Source organism: Melospiza georgiana, chromosome 18 (genome assembly GCF_028018845.1).
Source record: "Melospiza georgiana isolate bMelGeo1 chromosome 18, bMelGeo1.pri, whole genome shotgun sequence".
NCBI classification, from domain to species: Eukaryota; Metazoa; Chordata; class Aves; order Passeriformes; family Passerellidae; genus Melospiza; species Melospiza georgiana.
Genome location: NC_080447.1, coordinates 2,362,493 through 2,386,692, shown reverse-complemented (window position 1 = coordinate 2,386,692; position 24,200 = coordinate 2,362,493). Strand labels below are relative to the sequence as shown.

The 24,200-nt window shown below is 40.8% G+C and overlaps 1 protein-coding gene across 3 annotated transcripts; it reads right to left on the bottom strand.

The window, feature by feature from the left end:
• Window positions 1–676: 676 nt before the first annotated feature.
• On the bottom strand, window positions 677–24,065 carry MPHOSPH9 (M-phase phosphoprotein 9). 3 transcript variants are annotated; one of them, XM_058036747.1, is made up of 24 exons: window positions 23,946–24,065; window positions 21,472–21,592; window positions 21,089–21,239; window positions 19,804–19,893; window positions 16,558–17,024; window positions 16,195–16,318; window positions 15,478–15,568; window positions 14,173–14,279; window positions 13,677–13,802; window positions 12,498–12,934; window positions 11,689–11,847; window positions 10,678–10,765; window positions 9,589–9,804; window positions 8,719–8,766; window positions 8,289–8,353; window positions 7,753–7,857; window positions 6,062–6,199; window positions 5,741–5,916; window positions 4,848–5,012; window positions 4,412–4,532; window positions 3,991–4,094; window positions 2,980–3,188; window positions 2,566–2,634; window positions 677–1,670 (listed from the first exon to the last, which is right to left on the bottom strand). In XM_058036747.1, exons 2-24 carry the CDS (start codon window positions 21,564–21,566, stop codon window positions 1,569–1,571), a joined length of 3,453 nt encoding a protein of 1,150 aa, XP_057892730.1. In that variant the 5' UTR covers window positions 21,567–21,592; window positions 23,946–24,065; the 3' UTR covers window positions 677–1,568. The 3 variants fall into 3 exon arrangements, with proteins under 3 accessions (XP_057892730.1, XP_057892731.1, XP_057892734.1); XM_058036748.1 differs by lacking the exon at window positions 23,946–24,065 and adding an exon at window positions 23,640–23,685; XM_058036751.1 differs by lacking the exon at window positions 13,677–13,802.
• Between the last annotated feature and the right edge of the window lie 135 nt (window positions 24,066–24,200).

Here is a 24,200-nt window from a genome sequence, read left to right as displayed (position 1 = left end):
TCTTTGGTTTTGCTGTAGCACTGATGAAAGAAAACAAGACCATTACTGGACTCATGAATTGTTCCTGTGATGGATTCCTTGGAAAAATCCTGCTGGCTGACTGATATTTCTGAAGAATGCTTTAAAATTGTACCTGTTAATAACAGAATAGTGGGGAAACTGCAGCTGAATAGAGTTATACAGGGAAGATTATTTTTTCCACCCTTCCACCCCTTCTAAGTAAAATCACCAGTGAGAACATGGAATGCCATCAGAATTGTACATCTGTTTGTGGAGACTGGGAATACATTGGAGCAAGTCCTCTCCAAGCATTCAGACCCAATTTCTGCATTTCAGAGTAAAGGAGAAAACAAGAAACTCCCATCCTTGACTTCTCCCCAGCTCTGATCTTGCACTGAAGTACCCACAGGGCTGCAAAAACTACAGAATTTCTGAAAAGACCATGCATGGGTTGGACAATTCCTCATCAAATATCTTAAACCACAGCACTCTAATTTTAGAATCAGACCTTCTCAAGCTTCCTTTATGACAGCTATTCTGGCCCTGTAATCACATCATTGGTGGCCAAACATCTTGAACAAGGACAGAATTTGAAACACACAATATGATTAAAACCCACATTATCTCTGATGTAATATCCCAGAGCCTATTACTGTACTTGGGCAGGAGGAAAGAATCTAATTAAACATTTATTTAATATTAAAATACAAACCAAAATATCAATGTTGGACAGTAATGCAACAATATGTCAACTGGCAAATATGCATTTTTTTTCCACCAAGAAAAATTAATTTATGTTCACAAATTCATGAAATGTACACGAACAGAACACTGGCACAAAACCCAGCCTGGCACAGGGACCCAGTAACTTCAGGGAAGGAGTTCCATCCTGGAGTGTCAGCTGGAGCTGAGCTGTTCTCTGGGAGGCAGGAGCTGCTGCCAGGTGAATCCTGGCACTCACAGTACCTGCACACCCCTCACTGGCACTGCTGGGAGGCTTCACATCCATCACAGAAGGATTTTCCTGCCCCAGCCAGCCACAGTGCAAGTATTGCTCACAGTTCTGTCCCAATGAGAAACACCCATGGAAAAGGTTTAAATTAAAAGGATTTACCACAGAACAGTGGTTTCCCTTTAACACAGGTAAACTCATGTTGCTTTTTGTATTAAAGTCCAAAATCTCCTCTTGGCTAATATTTACATCACACCATAAATACTTATAAAATAGTGGAGGAAAACCAAGTGCAAAAGGGTAACACTACTATTTTTTTTTCCTGAAAACAAGCTGCCTTTTCGTTTCTTATTATAAATTGAATATCACTATTTAAAAATAATTAATATTTCTAAAAATATTACAATACAGGATAAACATTGATTTCTCAGGTGTAACAAAATACGTTTAAAATAGAGGTGGCTGTTTGAAGTACAAAATATTGCTGTTTGTAAAGGGTAACATGGTTGCAAAACTACTTTTCAGGGTTTATAAAAATACAAAACAATTTGCATTTACTGAGTGCATCATTATATATTAGTGCAAAAAAAGTATATTTGCAGTCAAGAGAGAACTGTCAAAGATTTGCAGAGGTTCTCAAAACATGAAATCTTTTCAGAGTCATTCGTATTAACCCCAAATCTCTGTTAATTCTTTCCAAACGATCTTCCAGGGCTTCCTAAAAGGAGGAGTTAAAAGAAAGAACAAAAAGCATTAATAATATATCATGAAATCAAATGATCCTTCTAAAATTAGGAAACTGCTATCATTCCTATATTCCTGGTATCTTTTTTGAGGCCTTAGCTGCATTGTTATCACCCAAAAACCAGAGCCAGACCCACAAACTTGTCATGTTATTTTTATGTATTTTTTGGCTTTTTAAACACATGACTTACAAAACTCCATGAGAGAAACCTGACAAGAATTAAGACAGGCTGAATATTAGGAATATTAAGTATATTTAGGAATATTAGGCATATTTAGGAAACAGTTGATCACTGTAGTAAGTAGCAGTATTGATTTACTGGAATGCACTTTTAATTTCAAATTGATAAACTGATAGCACACCCTGGGATCACAATTCAGGAAATGCTGATGTTGAAGGCTTTGCAGAGACCTCTATAAGACAACTTTGAGACTAGTTTTTATTAAAAGAGTCTGCAGAGTTTTCCACAGAAAGCACCTCCCTGTATTCCACCCAAACCAGTTATTTTTACCTTCTTACTTTGTACTTTCAAGGAGACAATATTCAACCAGACAAAAACTAAACTTTTCAATTTCCCCTACAGCACAACATCCTCCCTGCAGCTTCAGGGATCTATTTGATAGTCACTGCATTTTGTTAATGCCTTTATCTCCCTCTCAGTTTTAGCACAAGAACAGATTATTCTGGCAGTAATTTGGCAAAATGCATCCCATGTACAAAAAATAGAAGACATTAAACAGTATAAAAACTCTAACATAAAAATTCCCACAGTAATCACACTCACTACCCAGAGGATGTTTCCTCTACATTATGTATTCTCAATTGTGGAAGAACAGAAGAGAACAGTAATTCAGAGAGGCTTTTTCACCTGATTTAGTCTTGCTTGCAAGGTCATTCTTCCACCAGAACAAGGGATTCGGCTGAGTGCAGCCTCAATCTAATAACAGAAAACACTTCAGCTGTAAATTAGTTTCAAGAGCCACTATGAGCCTTCCTAAATCCTCTTACAGAAGGAGAGGTGAGGTGTATGGATTACAGCTACATGGGGAGTTTTGTTCTTTACCACCAGAATACTGTGCCAACCCCCACCCACACTGGGTTTGTTACAGGGACTCTCCTTTAATGAATTTAGGGACAGGGAAGGACAATGGCACATTCCTGATGTGACACTGAAGTTGTGGATGAATTTCAGCCACACATTCCATGGATAAAAGGCTCCATCCCTCACCTCTCACAGAACAATTACTATTTGTCACAACTTGAAAACAGAAATAATCTTTGCCTGTTGCTTTTCGTGAGTCAGCTCATCAAAAAGCCTCTCAGTTTCAGCCAGAGTTGAAATCCTTGCTGTGTACTTGAAGTCTTCCTCACAAGGTGATTGCACTGCCTCGTGTCTCTGGCTCCTCTCCTCCCAGGCTGCTGCTGCTTTCTTCATTCCATTACTGACAGATTCAGTACAGGGGCTCTGCCTGACACCTGAATGCTGCCTTCCTATCAACAGAACAGTTGAACAGTTCTATTTATTTTGTAATTCCCTGGGAAATTGTTACACAGGACAGAAAAAGAAATCAATGGCAGCACAAGCAGTGTGGTTTTGGCAGTGCATGAATCGAGGAGAGGGAAGAGCAGAGCGTCAGTCCTTGCCTTGAACAGCTTCCCAAAGGAATGCAAAACATTTGTATGGGTCATCTTTCAAGGGATCTTTGAAACACAGCACATTTTTTGGTTAACAACCAGATTCCTGTGTTGTACTAATTAGGAATTACTTTTACTGGTACATTTCTAAATATCACCAAGCTGACTGGTTGTCATGCAAACACCAGTCTGAATAAGAGCATGGATAAAACCAAAAAGCAGAACATGGTGAGAAAAGATCAATCATTTCAAAAAATCTGAAACAACTGGTTTTATTAGTTACTCTTTGCTGTCCATAATGCAATGTTTAGTAATAGGATTTTATTAGTATGACTCAGTGTGTACATCTTAATATAGACCCCACTAAGATATGCATTGGATAACTGAGTTAAGCACAGGGAAATGTATTGCCCTTCTTTCTCAATTTAATTATTTTTCTTGTTCCAGTGTGTTTGTGCACACAGACATATACATAAAAATAAAATATTTTATGGACAGGATTTCTCTGTCTACATGAATAAGGCAAGATTTAGAGGATTTTTAAAAGTTGGGATTCACAGAGTAAAGAGTCAGCTTTCTAGTTAGGCAGCCACTACCACTGTGGAAAGAATCATGGTACAAAAATAAAGAACAGTTTCCCTCCACTTTGACAGATTACCTTCTGCATCATCTAGTGACTGGAACTGGAGCCTTTTCCTTGGATTATTGTGCTGTAAAGTAGAAGTAGCACCAGTTTCCAGGTCATCTAGGAGTATATCAAACCTACAGAGGAGGAAGCACACAGCAATTACTTGTTAGAACTCATGTATCAAGCAATATGTTCTTTTCTACTTTTTCACCTTTTGGGTGAATAAACAAATTTTTTTTTAAAGACTAAGTCTTCTAAATCCTGTTCAATCATTCTATCAATCATTTTCTTGGCCATGTTTTAAAAAGCACAACTTAGCTTTACATTCAGAAATCTTCACAACTCGTTTTCAAGGACATTTAATGAACAAGAAACAGCAGCATTAAGCCTGGATAAACATCCTGCTGCTCTAAAAATCATCAGAACACAACTGTATTCACCAGACTCCTACCTTGTCACTGTGTTTTCATTTCTGCTGAGCAAATGGCTAAATCCAGGAGAGAGGTTTTCCTTTGGAGATCGTTTTGGGCTGTATGTCACAGACACTGGTGCCAGCATTATCTCTCTTCTTGCTGCAAAAGACAAAGTATGTTTATGTACCTCAGACTCCCCAGTGCAGTACCTCCCACTCATGTGCTTGCAGCTTAAAGAGTGCTCTTCAAAGCTGTCTACATGTTTATCTACATTAGATGAGAAGTGCATCACAACATGCAAAAATGAAAATAAACTTAGAACTCTCACATATTCCGTGATTACAGACATGAATTTTTCAGACTGCCAGAACAATGCAGAAACCCTGTCCCTATTTTTCCCTCTTCTAGAGCAGCCTTTCATGATTAGATTCTGCTTTTGGAGTGACACAAAGCAAGGCTGAGCAAGGCACTGACTGGGAGTGTTGGATTTCCTGTTGGCAGGAGGAAGGGACGATGACCTCTGGCCAGAGGGGGAGCTGAACCGTTTGGGTCTGTGCTGGTCTCTCCCTTTCTCTGGAGATCTGTTTGCAACCAAGGAAGGTTCAACAAACCCCACAGTCTGACGTCGAGTTGATGGTTCTAATGAAAAGAAAAAAAAGTTCTTATGTTAATCAATCTTTTTCAACACAAGAATTCACAAATATTCCCCTGAACTGAGCTTTTTATCCCTCACATCAACATTACTTTGCTGTTCTGCTCAAGTCTCTCTTCCTACTCACAGAACATGAAATTCATGTTTCATTTAACTCATGAAAAAGGATCTCTGCAGTGTGTGAGGGAGAAATTATGCCGAGTAACACTGTTTAACAGAGAAACAGTGGAAATCAGGACAAAAGCATCTTTTGGGAAAGGCTGAAGGACCTGCCTGAGACCCAGAACACAAGATTTTAAGAAAGACTCAGCGTTTTCCCTAAATCAGCATTGTTACAGCTCAGGGCAGTCCCAGTTCCTCAGTTCCATTCCCATAAACACCATGGAAACTGGAATGGATTTACAGCAGCCAGACCTTGTTAGGACTCCATTAACTGTTTATAAATACTGAGATATTCTTAGAAAAGGGGACATTAACTAGTCTTCAGCTTGAGACCTAACCATAACCTCTGCATTCCCTCTATTCTAAACAAATCACTAAGATATCCAACTTTGAATTTTCTTAGGAAAACCCCACAAGTTTTGCATGCCAAAACCTTTTTTATCCCACCACTGTATCCTGGTGGACTTGAATGCTGAGAATACCAAAGCCAAAAGACATGCAAACAGAGAAAAGCCAGTAAAGACACATTCAGGAGTATAAAAATAAGAGTTACTAGCTGGTGCATCTTCTTTTTCTGTCTGTGTACCCCAATCTTTAAGAATTTTTCCTTCTTCAAGTTCTTTAAAGGCTTTTAGAATTGGTGCTTCTGCCATCTCATTTTCTTTCTTTCCTATTGTGTTGGTTGAAGAGTCTTCCTGTGAGGAGTCTTTCTCAGGAGGAGAATGGTGCCTTAAAGAGTGTGAGGTGGTGAAAGGAAAAAAAAAAATAAATAAAGTTTTTTATTTTATTTCATGTACGCAAACAGGAACAGAATAAACAAAAAGCCTGGAGAAATTTAGTTCAGATTTTAGTTTAGTTCAGGAAACCAACTCACCTAGAAGGAATATAGGTTTCTTCCAGCCTGTTGTCTTTGGGGCTCTCCTGGCCCTCCAAAGGCTGCCCAGTGAAAATGGAATATTCAGCTCCTGGTATCAACCACTTTCTCCTGCTGACATCAGGAGTTCCCAACTTGCTGTGGGAATAAAAAGCTTCAAAATTATTAAAGGCTTTGGAGTTTGGGAGGGGGGGTTTATGTTTGTTTCTGTTTTGTTTTTTAAGAAAAACCTGTGATTTATCCCAGTAAACAGAAACAAATATACAATAAACTTGTAAATACTGTGGGAAAAGTAACTACTTTTAAAAACATGCTTGAAAGGTAAAAATAGAATATTTGGGGAAAAAAAAGCCATATGTTGAGGTTTCAGTCTAAATTACACAATATGCTCAGAATGCAGAGCTCCACAAAGATCTTTGTGTAATTTAATGCTGCTTACTCAGACCCAGGTTTGGGTTGCACGTAGATCTCAACTAATTAAATGAAAACATTTGGTGGAGATTACTGCAGTGCTTCAGAGCATCTGATCCCAGCTTTCCTTTGGACAACAATTATTAGAAAATAAAAAAGAAAAAACAAAAAGCCAAGAAAAAGCCAGTGTTGGTGACCTGAGAGGGATAAATATCAACTAAGTATCAATTAGTAGATCATTATCTTGAGATAGCAAAAGAAAAATGTGATTTCTATAGACAGGAAAGCAGTTAATTAGGAAAAAGGGTCTTGTTTACCCAAGCTATGAACTATAGGCACTATTCTGTAAATCTTTCCTGCTGGGCATTCAATTGGAATGAGCTTTCCTTGAGCCTGTGGGATCAGTTAGGGACAGATTAACTCCTAAATCCATATTGGCTCCTACATCCCCCCTCCCTGATGAACATGGGCTGCCATGTCCAGGCCTTCCTTTTTTCTGTTCATTGTTGAGAGGTCTGGTTCATAAATATTAAAAGAGCTCTAAACAGAAATCTGTCCCTTTAATATATTAATACATAAATATTTCTGTCTTCATAATCATCAAAATTCAAGTCTCCCCAAGATACTCCTGCTCCACACATCCAAATGGACATCCCCAAACCACATGAATTGTCATTTTGGGCTCCACAGCATCAGTGCTGAGATGGGAGAGACACTGAACAGGCCACAACTGAGTAACAAAAACCAGAGGGGGACAAAGTTTCTTAGACCTTTAAAATGTAATAAAAAACCTCAAACAAACAAAAGCAGAGCACAGATCAACTTGAATTTCTTTAACATAAATCCCAATTCAAATCAGAGTGTTCATTCTGACTGAACTGCCCCTCTACTCTCAGGTTACCTGCACAAATCCTATTTAGAACCACACTGAGCAGGAATCAGCTTTTCAAACCAATGACACACCAGGAAAAGCTCCAATGCCTAACTGGACTATCAGATGGAATTCCCAAGATCTTTGTGGAGCTGGGAATTCAGCTGAGCAGTTCAGACCCAGCAATCACTCCTTTGGAAGAGCAGGGACAGCTGGCCAAGGCAGAGACACATTAGCAGAGAATTCAGTTGGATTTATTAATTTCTTGGCACATCCAATCTCTGGATTACATCACATGTGTTTAATCCAGTTCAGCCCATGGACTGACCTCATCTTGATCCATTTTTAGCCAAAACATGTTAAAAGCTATTCTAAACCACATTGTTTTCATGTCTTAATGGTCACTTACTTGGCACAAGAGGTTCTTGTGAAACGATTTTCACTTATATGGCGAAGTTTCAGGGCATTTTCATGTTCCACCTGCTTGAGCTGAGCTTCAAGTTTTAAAATTGTCCTTAAAAAGATGCATTAGGAGATGATTTAAATAGCATAAAAGAAACATCACATTTCTTAATAGTTTAGCTCATTTTATTCAGATATTCTGGATGAAGCACGAGAACAAGAGCAACTGCTGCATTTCTGTCTATGCACCTCTATCTAAATATGGATATAAATATGTTTTTGATTTTGAAGTTAAATAAATCAGGTAATCTGGCCAGAAAGACAGGACCAGACAACACTGCTGAGGAAGGAGAGAAGTAGAAAAAAATGCATATCCTAAATTAATGAGATTTTTAGTTTGTACCAGTAGCATGAAGCAGCATGAAATGCTTCATAAAATGTGATTAAACTTGAAAGATCTACAGCCCTCACACTCTGGGAGTAGACATTTAGCCCACAGTTTGTATTTCATATTGTTAAAACAATAACAAGTTTCACAGTTACCTTTTCAAATCAGAAATCTCTGTGTTTGCATCAAGCAATTTGTTTTCAGTTGTATTTAATGTATCCTACAAGGACAAAAAGAAAAATGTAAAAAGTCCAGAAACTGCAGAAGTGCATTAAATAAAACCCAAGTAACTCCACATCAGTCTTGGAAACAACACATCAATTACACCTTCCTAGTTCAAAGGGTCCATTAAATTTCTTCAGCTTTGACTTTGCAGTATTTTTGGTGCCTATAACTGGAAAATAACAAATTCCAGTTTCCTTCCTTTTCCCTCCAGGACTCTGAAGAAGAAAGTGATCAGTAAAGATAAATATGGATCTTTCTGTTTGAGCTTTTTCGAAATATTTAAGTTAATTCAGCCAATCCCATGGAATATTATCACAAAGTTTGCATGTTTGGGTTTTTAATTATCCACTGTGTGCCTACCTTTACTCTTTCATGTTCTTTTCCAAGGGATTCGTATTCTCCTAAAAGCTAAAACAAAACAAAAGAACACCAGCCCACAGTGAGACCACAGTCAATTAACAGTTTTGTTGGCTGCTGTAAAATCATCTCAACAGCTTGGCTAACACATGCAGAAGCACTACAGGGGATACAAAATGTACTTTAATAGTATTTGTTAAGTTCTTTTTATCATCTTCCAATTGGAACAAAAAGTTATAGACAGGACAAGAGGAGACAGAGCTACTGATAGAATGTATTTCTAATTTTCAAATTATTTGTCTCTAAAGAAACTGAATGAATGAACCAGTAAGATTCCTCAGAGACTTTAAAAGTGAATTTGTCTTTTGAAATCTCAACTGTAAAAAAGAAGTTAAAGCATGAAGTAGCTTTTCCAGCTAATGCCCATTCTACCAGTCCATTTAAACATTCCATAAAGCTCTTCCTAAAGAATCAGAGGAGCAATTCCTTAGACTAAAATCATACACAGTGAACAGTTTTAGCAAGTTGGGATGAGGTACGAAAAGTTTAGTCCATCTCAAACAAGCTTAAGAGAGGAAAAATTACTTTGTAAAATTTCATGTAGTATCTTCAACCTAGAGTAATAAAATTCCTGAGACAGACTATTGCAAAGGTTAGCTTATCAAGTAGACACTTGCTGCCTTAAATAATTGTTTTAAAGTATCTTTCAGCTCCACAGTGCCCTCCAACACCCAGCCTAGTAAGGAGTCAGCTGAGGAATTTCTGTTTTCTTGTTGTGCTTTAAGACTTCCCAGTTGTAAACTCCGAGTATTTTTCACACCTGGGACTTGCTGTTGTCCCCCTGCCAACATCATTGCCCATTTTCTTACTCACATTTTGAAACATTTTGTTTTCTTCCTGGAGCCTGGTGTTTTTATTGTCAGATAACTTGTAAGCCTTCTCGAAGGCCTCCTCGAGCTCCCTGAGGCGGGACTGCAGGCGGCTGATGGCGTTGTCCTTCTCCTTGTGGCTGGCGCGCATCTCCTCCAGCCGCTCCTGCAGGGCCTTGGAGCTGTCACTGAGGGCACAGAAACGCTCCCTCCAGTCTGCCTGCAGGACACAAAACATCCTTCAGAGTGTTTGAAACGTGCTTCTTCCCTGGCACATTAATTATTTCTGAGATTATTTAAATTTAAATAATTATCTTAAAATCGCCTGTACAGAAAACAAGGGTACGGGTGTACGTGAACTAAACAAGATTTTTGCTCATTTCTGTGACTTGGAAAGAATGAAAATGAAGACTAAACCCACCCAAAATGTATTTATTTTATAGGATTTTAAATATCTAGAGGTGAGGCCTCCAATCCATCTGATTAACTTACTTCCCAGCATAGACAAATGCCTAAAGAAGGTTGAATTAGTCTCTGCAGGTGTCTAACTCTGATGACAAAGTTCAACTGTCATGACAAAGTGTCCTGGGTTTTGACTAATAATAATTAATTGACTAATAATTAATTAATTTGACTAATAATTAATGCAGCTATGCATTAATTTATGCACAAGCAAACAGGTCTGGCCTAGCTAGAAAAACAGCAAATATACCTAAAGAGTATTTTTGCCCCAGCATAAGTGAAATTTCTTTTATCACCCATCTAATAAGAAAGTAATTAAAACAAAATAAATAAATTTAGAAAATTTAAAGAAGAATGGGATAAACACATCATAGTATTTCACTCTTAGACTTTGTTTGATCCCTGCTAACCTGGAAAAAAAGTTCATGAGCAACAGTGATGATGATTCAGGTAGGGAATCCTAAGAAACTCAGGTAGGAAAGTCACTGTGTAACATGTGAGCTGATCTTATATATTAAGGGAAAGGTTGAAAGGTTAAAAGTAACAAAAAAAAGTATGGAAGCACTGGTCAACTTATTAATGAAAAAGTTCATTCTTTTACCCTTTTACTTAAAAAGCAACAGATACTTACCACTTGCTTTTCTAGCTGATTATTCTTATTTTCAAGGGCTTTTATGTGAGCACTTGCTTCATTCAGAGCTGAATCTAACTGGTCACACCTGCTTAGAACATAGAGATTACACCAAGCTCTTGAAATTTTCAAATAATAAGCCTACATTTTATAGCCTTTTTCCCTTCCTCAAGCATCCCCACAAATTTTGGTGCCCAGCCTTGATCTCCTCCCACATTTTTCAGCCCCAGCAGTGTCTCTGCTCAGAAGGGCTGTGGTGGCCTGGGAATACATAAATTCTGTGCAGTATTTCAGCTGTCTAAATGTGCAGTATGTGTTTTAACTGGCAATAATTATACAGAAATCACATCAGCATTCTCTGTACAGCAAACACTCGAGCTGCAGATAATGGAATGCACAGCTGGGACACCCAGACTGCAGGGTAAAGGCACCAATGAACTCAGGACTGCTCCTGTGTCACCTGTGCTCGTGACATGGAAGGTACAGGAGGACGATGTTCACCAGCAGGACAGGAGAGCAGAATCTTCCCAACACAAATCATTCCATTACAAATTGCTCAGAGTACCTCTGCCTGCCAGCCATTCCTGAGAAAGCTTGCACTGGCTCCAGGAAAAAACAGGTCAAGCAAAAACTGAAGTCCAAACACCACATTTACTGTCCAACAACAGTGAACTGATCTCCACAGAAACATGGAATAGTTTGAGTTGGAAGGGATCTTAAAGCTCATCCAGTTTCAACCCCTCTGCCAAGAGCAGGGACATCTTCCACAGGATGAGGCAGCTCAGGGCCCTGCCCAACCCTTTAACCAGGGATGGGGCAGCCACAGCTTAGCAACTGCATTAAATAATACAAAATCTATATTTAACAGGGAAATATTAATATCATAGACACATGAAATCTTCAGAACTGAAGAGGGACATAAACTGTTTGAGACATTCCAAACAAGGATACTCAGTCTTTAAAATATACAGAGCACCACCTAAAGAGAAAGACAGGAAGGACAAACAGTACCTGTCAGCAAGGCTCTGATTGATTTTCTTCAGCTCCTCAGATGCAGCAGTTCTGTGGCTGGACTCCAGCTGCTGTTTCAGGCTCTGGATCTCAGAGTCATAGTAAGCTCGTAGATCAGCGATGTGTCGGGCGTGCTTCTCCCTCAGGCTCTGCCTAATCCTATTTTCAATATAAGAATTGTAGAAAATTCCAGCCATCCGCATGATCATGTGGATTAATTTGTGGATTCTGGATTCATTTGGACATAATGAACTCAGCACATAAATGTCTCTTACAAAACTCTATTTGCATTCAACCTAAACCAAAGACAGCTTTGTCATCTAAGGCAGAGAAGTCTTCATATTAATAGAGATAAATATTATGATTATTATGTACAAATACATACAGGTATATAAGTATATACAGGTATATATGATTATTATACACAAATAATATATAAAAGCACAAAATAAAGCTTTACTTTTTACAAGCCCTCATACATGGAATAAATGCCCTGTCTGCTTGTCCAGTACAAATCATCAGAGCTTCAACAATGAAGGGAGGATATTTATTTTTCCTAAGCACAGTAAATTCTGTGCTTCTCTACATTTGATTCTAAAGAGGAAAATAATCCCCCTCACAGAACTTTGAAATTCTCTGCCTAAATGAACTCCCTCACCCAGCCTATGAGAAAGGATGTATTTTTATTTTTATGTATAAAAAGACACAACCAAGAGAACTCACATATTTTGTTTGGCTCACTACTATTGTTTCATTCCTTTCATGAAAGCACCAAACTTTGGACTTTTAAAAAAGAAAAAGTTACTTACTTTGACATTACCACAGGATCCTCAAGAGATGCCACTGAAAGGCTGCAATCTGGCAAACTGCTGTCAGCACACTGAGTAAGAGAAGATGGAGTTAGAGTCAGTGTTTCTTCCTCCTCAGTGTTGACAGAATGATCATTGTCAGCATTCCTGGGAGCCACTGGGAAGGGAGAGCTGGCCCTGTGTTCACTCTGGAATGGGTGATTTCTCCACAGGTCCAAGTGCACAGCTCTGCTGCTGGCAGGGTGTGTTGGAGAATCATCCAGCTGAGGTGAATGACTTGTCTGTGAAAAAGAGTCTGTGTCACAATGACTTGGAAATCCGGGCTCTGCCATAGAGTCTGGAGAAAATGGAGCAGAGTCTGCAGGAGTCCTGGGAAAACTGAGTCCCTGGGTCTGCTGGCCTGGCTTCATATGCAGGGTTGGGTCCAATGTCAAGATCTAGGAAATAAGTTACAATGCTAAAAAATTGTGATTTAACTCCATTTACAAGAACAAGATTTATCTCAAGGCATCAATAAACCATACAACATACTGTAAGTATTATATTGAATATTATTACAATCATTTGGAAGTGACAAATAAAATGTCAGTTCTGCAACACTGAAATGACAATACACATTCCCAATAATTGCAAACTGAGTTTCTAAGTTTCCATTAATAAAGGACATAGCCAAGATCTGTAGCTTTCTGGAAAACCTTTAAAATTTCAGTTATGCAAGTTGAAAGATTTTTGTCTGTGTGTTGAAACAATAACCTTGCAGGGTTACAAAAGCATTTCATTAATTACCTAAAGAGTACAGTCACACAGCAGCCACCATCCCTAGGTTATGTACAGGACTGAGAGCTATATAAAAAACAGATAGGAGAAAGAATCATTTCCACAAGCTGTGCCTGTTCTGTTCCATGGGTGGAACAGACCCTGGCACTGCAGTCCCAGGTGCAGCTCAGCAGCTGCAGCCCCAGCAGCAGCGGATCCGTCCCTGCCGCATCCTCAAGGTTGTGCAGCAAAGGTTCTTCCCTGCTCAGGCTGTTCCTGGAGGTTCCTCCAAGCTGGATCCTTTCCCAGGCTGCTCAAATTGCTGTTCCAGCACAACACTGGAGGTGGCAGCAGGGGCCAAGCCGTGTGAAACCAGCCCAACACATCCTCAACTGATCCGTGAAGTAAAGAAATTGATGTTACCTCTGGTGGGTGACTTGGCTGGGAAGAAGGCATAAAACTCTGGTCTGGCAGCTGCTGCTTTTCCCTTTGTCTTTTATGATAAATGTCCTTCAGTGATGACAACTTCCTTTCATCAGCAGAAGACAACTTCAACAGGCAAAATTGCTACATTACTTTTTCTGAACACAACACTCCACCCCCAACAAAGATAAGCAAGTTCTGGGGTGGGTTTAGCTAATAAAGCAGCTCAGAACACACAGCTTCATTCAAGCTAAAAAGGGTTTTTAACAAGGCACATACACCTTTAACATACTAATTAGACACTTCTCATCTTCTATACACAGCTCCTTTTGAAGGACAAAAGGTCAGTAAATTCAAGGGAGGTTAGAGGGGTGCAGGAATAACAAAGAGCCAGGATATGAAAGACTGAGATAACAAAAGGGTTCTCTCCATCACAGGCAAACAGCAAAGACAAAAAACAACTACATAATAACTTTTAAATGTGTACAAAGTTTACCTGAACTGGTGATGTTTTCTCCACAAAACTATCAGGCAACTCACTTCTGAAATTCTCTGGTAAAGTGTGATACATCTCCTTTTCATCTAACTTCCAGTATGAAAGTCCTGATGAAAAAAAAGACCAGAAGAAAATTAATTCTACAGATTTCAAGCTGTCAGCTATAGAACAAGAATCCAAAACCCATTAGTAAAATGTTATTTGGTCAGTAACAAGAATGGCACAGTAGTTATTTGCATTTACTGCTCAAGGATATCACTAGAGCATTTGTTACCAGGCCAGGAGTTAGAAAAATCTCAATGCAAAGCACAGGCAACATAATCAGTCTCACATCATACAGCACCAGGGACAAAAGCTATAAATCAGTTAAAATACATAGATTTGGTGTTCAAGGGGCAAATTCTCATTTACCATGAACTTACATTTTTAATGATTCCAGTATAGCACTTAAAACTGGCACCACCCAAGAAACAATCACACCTGACATTACAAACTCTTCACTCTGTGCAGCATGCAAAGACAAACTACCAGGACTAAGAGGGATGGCACAAGAGGAACAGACACAGCCTCAATCCCACTCCAATCTCTTAAATGTGTCCCTCTCTCAGTGGCTTGTGAAGAAGCAACAATTATACACAGTTTGCAGGGCTGCATCTCTGTGCCCCTGTTTGTTACTGAAATGAATCCACCCTGTTATGATCAAAATATGTGAATTAGTTGTCTGGCTTTGATAAAAAACCCCAATAACCACAACCCCCAAACCCATAAAAATCCACCACCAACCCCCTCTCACATACACCCCCAAAACAAAGCCAAGCCTTACCAAAACACAAAAAAGCAACCCTCCCCCCAAATTAAAGAATCACCAGGTTACACACTGCATTATTGTGTCCTTGTCTATTCACACAGTTATAGAATCATGCCCTTGGCTTAAAGGAATTCTGCCTCTGTTACCATGAACTCCTGTAATTACCACACCATTGATGCTCATGTTTCATATCCTACCATGATATTAACAGCAATTCCATTATGAAATAGCTTTAAACACAAAGTTCAGCTTTGAAATGCTGAGAAATTTGGAAAAACATCCCAACTACTGCATGTCCTACATCTGCCAGCAGCAAGACACAGGAGCTGCCATCAGTTTGAAAACAGGAGCAAGAAGCAGAATTAATGCTATAGCAAAGCCTGTCAGTGCTTAAATCCTCCTCACCTCCCTGAAGTTATTGGGGATGCATTCCAGTAAGAGTTTTAAAAATGAGAATTTAAAAGAAAGGGAATTTATGTACAAGAAATTAACTATACCTGAAGCTTCTGACACTACAGAATTTGGACTTTCCTTGGGTTGATTGAGGTAAAAAGTGTATGGTGGCAAAGCAGCATCAGTAAGGTTTGTCTAAAATTACAATGGAAAAACAAATTCAGAAGGAAAATCACAAGGGAAAGAAAAGCATACAAATGTTATTAGTCTTTTTAAGCAGAGATAAAATACAATTATACAGCATGATCCAAACCTACAAAATTTATATTGAGGGTAATCATAGCCAAAAGTGGAACTAAGCTAAGCCACATAACTAAACTGATGTTTCCTAAGACACGCCTGTGTTTTTGTCCTGAGCAAAGTGCTTAATGCCTTAACACACAAAGAATCCTGTGTGCCAGAAAAGGCATCACCAGCTGAAATCAAAGATCCTTCAAAATTACAGGACACAATAAACAACCATGACCTGAAGCCTAAGCTGAGAGTGTGGCCATTATCTCTACAAGGAGAGAACATGTGACACTCAGGGAGGTGTTAAGACAAAAATTAGGTAATGAATAAAATAAACCAAAATAGCTCTGTGCCTAAGTATGGAATGATCCAAAAAGCAAACTTTGCCCACATGAACTTTAAATATGAATGGGAACTCAAATGCTTAAAATATTAAAGTATATGCTGAATGAGAACATGCTGTAACTCTGAAAAAATACCAGTTACAAGAATAGCATTAGAAAAACATAATGAATTAAAAAGAGACTTACATTGTCAAGTGGTAATCTCTTCACTCTCTCATTTTCTTGCATAGAGTTCACACATCCTTCATCTGCAGTTACTCTTTTTGGTTGGGTTTGTTTCAACTTTTGTGCCCATGATGTTAAAGATTTACTGGATGGTAAGAAACACACACATATATTTAGGGGAAATACATTGAAGTGTATCTAAACTAGAGATGCAGACCTGCATCACTCAGAAACATCAGGCTAAATAAATATCTTTATCTATCAAGCAGTAGAACATCAAGAGTTTCCATTCAACTCAAACATGCCCCCAGTGACCAGCAGCTTTTACTGAATGGGGACTGTCTATAGGAAATTATTAGAAAGGTTAGAAAGTTTATCACTTACCTGGCTTTTTTCCCACATGGATGATCTTCATCAGCTTTATGCTCCAAGCCAGCAGGGAAAACCAAGCTATCCCTCCTTGCGGATGGAGGACTCTCCTCGGCTGTTTTAGCCGGAGGCTCTCCTTGGCTCTGAGGGCCGCCCCCGTGCAGCCCCGGCGCGGGGGGAGGCTGTGCCGGGCAGGGGCCGGGCAGGGCCGGGCTCGGCTCCGCGGGCAGGGAGCCGTAGCCGCTGTTCATGGAGCTGTCGCTGTGCACGGAGCCCTCCCTGCCCGCACATCCCCGCGGCAGCCCCGCGGCCCCGGCCGGGCTCTCCCCCTCTCCGGACGCCAGGTGCCTCCCCAGGCTCTCCCGCTCCTCCAGCGCCTCCGAGCACATCCCCATGGGGCCGGGCACGGAGGGCACAGCCCGGCCCCCGGCCCAGGTGCTGCTCTGCAACCTCACCAGCTGCTTTATCTCATCCTGAATCAGCTGCACGGGGGGAAAAGGGACAATTCCCATCAGATCCTGCCTGAAGTCACACCCCTGTTTAGATGCATCTTCCATTTGTGTTATTAGCAGGAGATTTAGAGTATTTATTCCATATAACTCCAAGTTTTCATGTGCAGACATCTCATGCATAAAGTAGATAAATACATACTGTGCATAACAGTAAATATAAATAAAACAGTAAAAAGAACAGTAAAATGTCCATGGGAACAATCCTGAATTCCATGCAGTGAATCACGAGTCTCAGTAGTCATTTATTCATGTAAAATACATGCATGAATGTATCACTAATTGCCCTCAGAACTACAGTTACCTACCAACCTGCTAAAGAAATACAAACTATCCAGGTGTTGGGCTAAATTTAGGTCTGAAACACTTTTTCACTTGGATACACATTTTTAAAGACTGCAAGGATGCTTTGATGGAAGTATTAACCATTACTCTATCATGAGAATAGGAATAATGTACCTCTGCAAGATTATTGCATAAAACTCAACTTTAAAACACCCAATTTGGATATTATGCTATTTGGTTCATATGGTACAAAGTTCTGCCTTCTGATTGTTTTGGTGGCTGATGGAGTGGAGCAAACCCAAAACTGCATCACTACATTTAACAGGTCACTTGCTCTTTAGTCTACAAGACTTATTTCAGTATATTAGGTCAGTAATTTTCTGAAGTTCTAAGTTTTACAGCTGTGCTCTGGAAATACTGAAACAGCTCTGAGAAATAATTAATGCTTTTGCCAAGGGCTGTGAAGAGATTTCACATTTGTGCCTGTGGCCAGCACTTCTGCAGAGTTCAACTGAGATTACTGAACTGCAGGAGCACACAACTCTTGCACATGACAGGACAGAGCACAGAATTGTTTTCAAGAATATATTTCAAACTAATTCCCTCAGGAAAGGAAGAAGGAAAAAACTTGCAATAATTTTAAGAACATGGAACTTGTGTTTTTTTCACAGAACTACAGTACATTACTCACATGTGAATAGCAACTGGAGAGAACAAATTGAACAAAAATGATTTGTTCTCTCAAAGTAAGAAATAAAAAAGAATACTTAATTTCAGAGGAACCTACATGTAATGCTAGTCAGGATCAAGCCTCAGATTTTTTATTAACTTGCAACAGAGCAAACAACTGAATTTCAGTTCAGCCCTTCCCTGCCAAAAATAATAAACAAACAAAAAACTTGGGATGAAGTTTCCTTCCACTACAAAGTTTTGTGTTCTGCTAATGATTTCAATCATGACTGCAGCAATCATTTATATTTCAATTCTGTAATCCAGCTGTCAAGAAGGTAGGGAAGGGAGAAAAGAAGGGAAAGAACAGAACTGGAGTGGGGGGAGAGAAGATCAGATTCACTGCTGACATTTAATCTTTGTCATTAATACCCTGTGCAGGAAAACTGAAAGGCTCCTATTCCAATTAAATTGCTTTTTTACCTCTTTTTGCACAGTCAAAAATAACTGCAAGAGATGAAAAAAAAAAAAAAAGGGAAAAATAAGATGTGCTTTCTACAGTTTTGGGATTGTAATTTTGGTTTTATAATCTCTTTGATGAAGTCTGATCTTGGGATGATCCAGCTTGTCCCTGGCACAGTTATGGTTTTTTGTATAGATCACAAAAGCCAAGGGCTGCCCCCACTGATTCCAAAAGGAACTCAAGGTTTTTTTATCCCTGTTCTCACAAGGATGGAGATTTTTATGTAGTTGGTCTTGAAACCCAGCATGAAGCAAACCTTATCTCAGAGTCATGTCAGTGCTGATCCAGCACCTTGCTTTTCTACCACAAAAAGCAAATTCCCATCTATTCTATTTAATGCATAAAATAGCTCAGTTCTAGCTGCTGATTTTGTGTTTAGTGTGGCACCCCATGCAGTGAGAAAGCCCTGCTGACCCTCAGCTCTTCCAGAGGTAGCCTTTCCTATTAAAAAAAGACAAAAACCAGCAAAGCCAACACAATGGATTAGTAAAGACCATGATCAGCAACAAGTGAATCAAACCACTACAGTAAGAGGAAGGAAAAACAAGGGTAAGGAAACAGGGAAATAACAAAATGGGAGGGAGGGAGGGGGGAGGTGAGGCAGGAGAAACAGGATAAAAGGACAGTACCTCTTGGTAATTCAGTTCAGGAACTGCTGATTACTACTAGTGTGGAGGGCATCAGGAAAGGGAAGGGAAAAACAGCAACCAAAATGATGAAGATATTAAGCATTATATAATTATAGTTTCATTGTCTGCTATATATACATATACATTGCCTCTGTTCTAATGGATAAACAGGGTTCAGCCAAAATATGAACCTTCACAGGGGTTGTTTTTCATTCTTAGAAAGGAAACTGTTCAAGTGAAGGTGGGATAGGTGTTCAGCTATTACAGTGATGCTTTTCCTGGGCTATACACTCTCTGGATGAGGGGATGACAAGCTGTATATTTTTTAAATGAAAATAAAGCTATATTGTCTCAAAATCAGAAATTATACAGTCTAACAGTTCATAAAAACCTTGTACCTACAAAATACCATTATCAGGTGAGCATTCTGAACCAAATGTTTGTGAAAACAAAATAATTGAAAATAAATAATCCACAAATCACTCCTGAAATGGTTCCTAAGAGTTGCTTTGTTAATTAAGCAAGGCTGTCTCAAATATGCTCCCTTTAAACAGCATCCACTTCCATTAACTGCCTCTCTGCATTGTTTTGGAGGGAGAAAAATATCATTCAGCTTTATCAAGCTCCATGAACAGTCATTACTTACTTGGATTTGATGGTGGAACTGCTCTTGCTGGGCATTTATTTGTTCCTGGCATTGTTTTTCTACCAGTCTCAGAAGCTGTATCCACCTTGTCTGTTAAACCACAAAGTGCAATAATTAAAGCACAGAAATATTGCACCTCTTACCTTTTCTCTGGCTGCAAACAGCTTTGCAATCCTGTCCCTGGGTGTTGGCATAATCCAAAGTTGAGGAACAGCACTGTGGGTGCCCATCCCACAGCACACTCAGCCCCCACCATGCCAATCACTGGGAACCAAAAGTAGGAACAGCTGCCAGCAAAGAACAGCCAGATTCTGGAAAGGTTGATTCCAGTTCCTTTAATTACAGGCAATTCTAAAATTGAGAATTAAACACCCTTCAGTAAGAAACTCCTCCCCTCAGCAATCCAGCTAAAGGCCAGGATGCATAATTATGTCATGGAAACTGAGAGATAATTTTTTAAAAAATCAAATACACAGCATTCCTGAAACATGGCAAAATCTGGTGTTTAACAACTATTTAATGTTAATGTTTATGGAGCTGGTGCTTGAAGCACAGGGCATGGGACACACACATCAATATTCTGTTCCTGGAGGTGTTAAAGAGAACCCAAATTAAGCATCTGTCAACACACACTTGGATGGATCCCAGCCAGGGAGCTCAAAAATCTGCAAGAACAAGCCCATGGTGTGCAAAACTGATGCTCCTTATGATAACCAAATACACTGATAAAATTGAAAATACAAAGGACAAAAAAATTCCAAAAAATATTTTGGAGAATTAGTTCATTGAAACCACATCATTATTTTTGCACTGGTTTAAATCTGGAAACAAACTAATCACCTACACATCTTTACAAATGGATTCTATAAATAAGTCAAGCAAAACAGAACCATTTTTAGGCAAAAACCCCTTTAATTTCTAGGATCATTTCAGACCAGTTTGAAATAATACAGTTTTAATGGTTTAAATGTTTCAGTTCAAAAACTCGCTATTGTAACTTTGGTAAAAAATGTTCAGATCCATATTATATTACAATACATATTATTAATATAATATTATTATTTGATAAAACACCAAGATATAACAATAAATTATTGTAAAACACTAAGATAAAATTGCAGTAAAATCCAGCCAGGTGATTAGTTCATTTATTGTAAAGGATCTCTCCCATCATTAAGGATAAACCCAGATCTTGCTGCTGAATTGTATCATTAGATTTGTCTTCCAAAATGCAAAGCAAATACATTAATACCACTTTTAAAAAATAAAATTGAATATCAAATACCTCACAGTTCCTCACAATTTCCGAGTTAGCATGTCCAATGTTCTGGATATCTTGCATAAAGGAGGCAAGCAGCTCAACAGAACCAGGCTTTAATGAGGACCTGGCATTCCCTGAGTAACCAGAAACTCCACAGGGATTGGATAAAGGACCTCTAGAGAAACACAGAGAAAACAGCTCAATTATTTATTGTGTCAGGTGTGCAACACAGTGGCCCAAACAATACCCTACATCTGCCAGACTGCCAGAATTATACACTCAATGTAGGGCTCTCACCATGCTGAAATAAAAATTTCACTTTAACACCAATATTACTGTGAAGGGGTGCTAATTAAGCAGAACCAAAATAATGAAAGTAATTGTTAGTGATTGCTTCAGCACATTACCTGTTGGAATTCAAGCTGTGGGGGTTTCTGCCATCACAGTCTGCAGAGCACAAAGGGGGTTCTTGGACAGGATTCACCACATCACTGTTTTCCATATCTCAGTCCCAGGTAAGACATTACCCTGAAAACAGAGAGAAATAAACATCACTCTCTTTCTTTGAAAAAACATTTGACTTTATTGCGTGAAGAAATAGAATTGGAGAGACATTTGTTTCAGCCAAACCATCCCAAAAAGTGCAAATATTCCACAACCAGGCTTCTCCCTTCTCCTGGGCCACTTTGCAAGCAGGGGCTGCTCACTCAGCCTTGGGCTTCCCACAGGTCCAAGGATTCCCAACACACACAGAGTGGCTGGAAAGGGGGCTGAATGCAAAACATTCCAGGTAAAACCATGTTATCAGGGTCTGATTGGTTGTTTTCTTTAAATCTGGGGCTCCACAGACCATGTGGAAGGTGTGAAATCTCCTATTATTGATGTATTTAGATGTGATTGAGAATCTAAACCCTCACTGTAAGAAACACACTCACCAAAAAAAATAAAACTGAGATCAGCTGACTTAGACTGGGGTCAACCAATTCTGCCATTTCTGTGTGTAATATTTGGCTTACTTTTTTCACAGATCACTTGTTCCACTGTTATTATGTAACATTAATTCAGAAGGCTTAAACATTGAGCTCCATTTCTGACCAATTAATAAAACAACAAAAAAAGGAGTCAAACAGGAATCCCACAGTGGATGAAAACAGCAGCTGGTTAACTGAAAGCATCATTAATAAATAAACAAACATAAAATACTTGGGCCACAGTCTTACAGCACCCACAGCAGACTGGCTGTAGAGAGACTAAAATATTCTTCACTTTCTAGAGAAAGTTTGCATACTTTCACTAAGAAATCATTAATTAACCAGTTCTTACATAGGGCTTATTTCAGCATGTTGTACACCCTGGTGAATTCAGCCTGTGTTCTAACACTGAAGAGAAACCTTATGATCATTTCATGGATGGAGAGCAAGAAGAGGCATTAAGAAATATCATCTTGGCAGTCTGGTAATGCTAAGAATAAATTCCTGCTGCCTTAAAGAAGCACAACACTTCCAAAGCACAACCATTCCTCTTTACAGGGCTGATGGGTTTTACAGATTCATTATTTGCAAATTCTTGGAGATATATCTCCAATAATTTCAGAAGGATAATATATTTTCACCAGAAGGAAACTAACTGACAGCCGACCTATTTTCCTGTTTTACTGGAGCCTGCTTGGCTTTAGCAGAAATGTTTTCTGGGTACTCACTCACTATCTCGTCTGGGTAGGGCTGAAAATGCCAGAATTGGAAGGAAGTTATCACAGACACACACACACATGCCTCTGGCAGAGCTTCGTGGGATAAAGAAAAGAAGACAAAACCCATGGCTTTCTTCTTTTTCTAGCGGTCAGAAGCCTGCAAAACCAGCTGCTGAGCTGACAGCGATGGCTGAGGCTGGAGTGTCACTGAGCAGGGGACGGGGGCGGCATCAGTCCCCCCGAATCCCCAGGATGAAATCATGGGTGGCCTATCTCGGCAGCACAGCAAATGGGTGGGACTTAGCTGTGACACAGGCTCGTTTCATAACCTCATTAGAAGTCTGCTCTCGATAAAAAACAATATTAGCGAGCTGGAACTGCGCTGCGAGAGCGCTGTCACCCATGGATCCCACAGCACAGCACCGCACAGCGCGGTCCCAACACGGCCATGCAGCTGCAGAAAGGGGCATGGATGGGAAAATACAATCGGCGAGGTGTTTGTAACTCAGAAATATCGGCGCTGATTTCGGTGCAAACGCCGACACACAGCCCGTGAGGTTCTGCAGCGCTTCCTGAGCCAGACCCGACTCCTCCCGACCCCTCAGCGGTGCCGGGGGCGCTCGGTGCCCGAGGCCAGGCCCCACCTCCCCACGGACCTTGAGGGACCCTCAGAGGGCACAACGAGCCCGGGGCTGCAGCGCCTGCGGGAGCCGCCCGGGCCCCGAGGGCTCAGCCCCGCAGGGACCCCTCTGCCACGTTCGCTCCCTCGGGGCCGCCTCCCGTCGGTCCGTAACCCCCTCCCCGGCTCCGCGTGCGCCCCGTCCGCTCGCCAGCGCCGCGCTCGCCCCGCGGTGCCCGGCGGGCCCCTCGCATGTCAGCCCTCACATGCCAGCCCTCACTCGGCGCGGCCCCTCCACGGCCCCGTCCCTTCCCCAGCGCCCCCCCAGCGGCTCCGCCGCCCCGCCCCGCTCAGGCCAAGCCCCGCCCCCGCGCTCTCATTGGGCGGCCGCTCCTCGCGCTCCGCGATGTTGACAGCGCCGCCGCCTCCGATTGGCTGCACCGCCCGTCACTCTGGGAGAAAGGGGCGGAGCGCTGGGGGCGGCCTCGCGGCTCCGGGATGGGGAGCAGGGACCCGGCCAAGCGCGGCGGTGCTAACCCCGCCGGCTGCCCGCGGGCCCGCTCGGTTCATACCCGCATCGCTGGGAGCCCACGGCGCCCGGCAGCCGCCTCCTCCGGCGGCCGTGAAACGACGAACGACGCAGCCCTGCACCGCCCGCCCGGCGAGTGGCGGCCGGGAGTTTCGAACGTGGGGACGGGGGTAGAGGGCGCTCCGCACTGAGCCCGGCCCTGTGATTGGCCGCCTCGAGCGCGCGCCTCCCGCGCTGATTCGCTGCGCGGCAAAGCCCGCGCGCCGCCGCCAGGGGAGCGGCGCGCGCCGCGGCGCCG

Excerpts from the sequence above, each read along its gene's own strand:
- MPHOSPH9 (XM_058036747.1), bottom strand. The coding sequence starts at position 21,566 with ATGGAAAACAGTGATGTGGTGAATCCTGTCCAAGAACCCCCTTTGTGC. Across the intron at positions 11,848-12,497 it reads GATCCTGTGGTAATGTCAAA|GATTAGGCAGAGCCTGAGGG; the intron begins GTAAGTAACTTT and ends TATTGAAAATAG. Across the intron at positions 2,635-2,979 it reads TGACTCACGAAAAGCAACAG|ATTGAGGCTGCACTCAGCCG; the intron begins GCAAAGATTATT and ends TTCTGTTATTAG.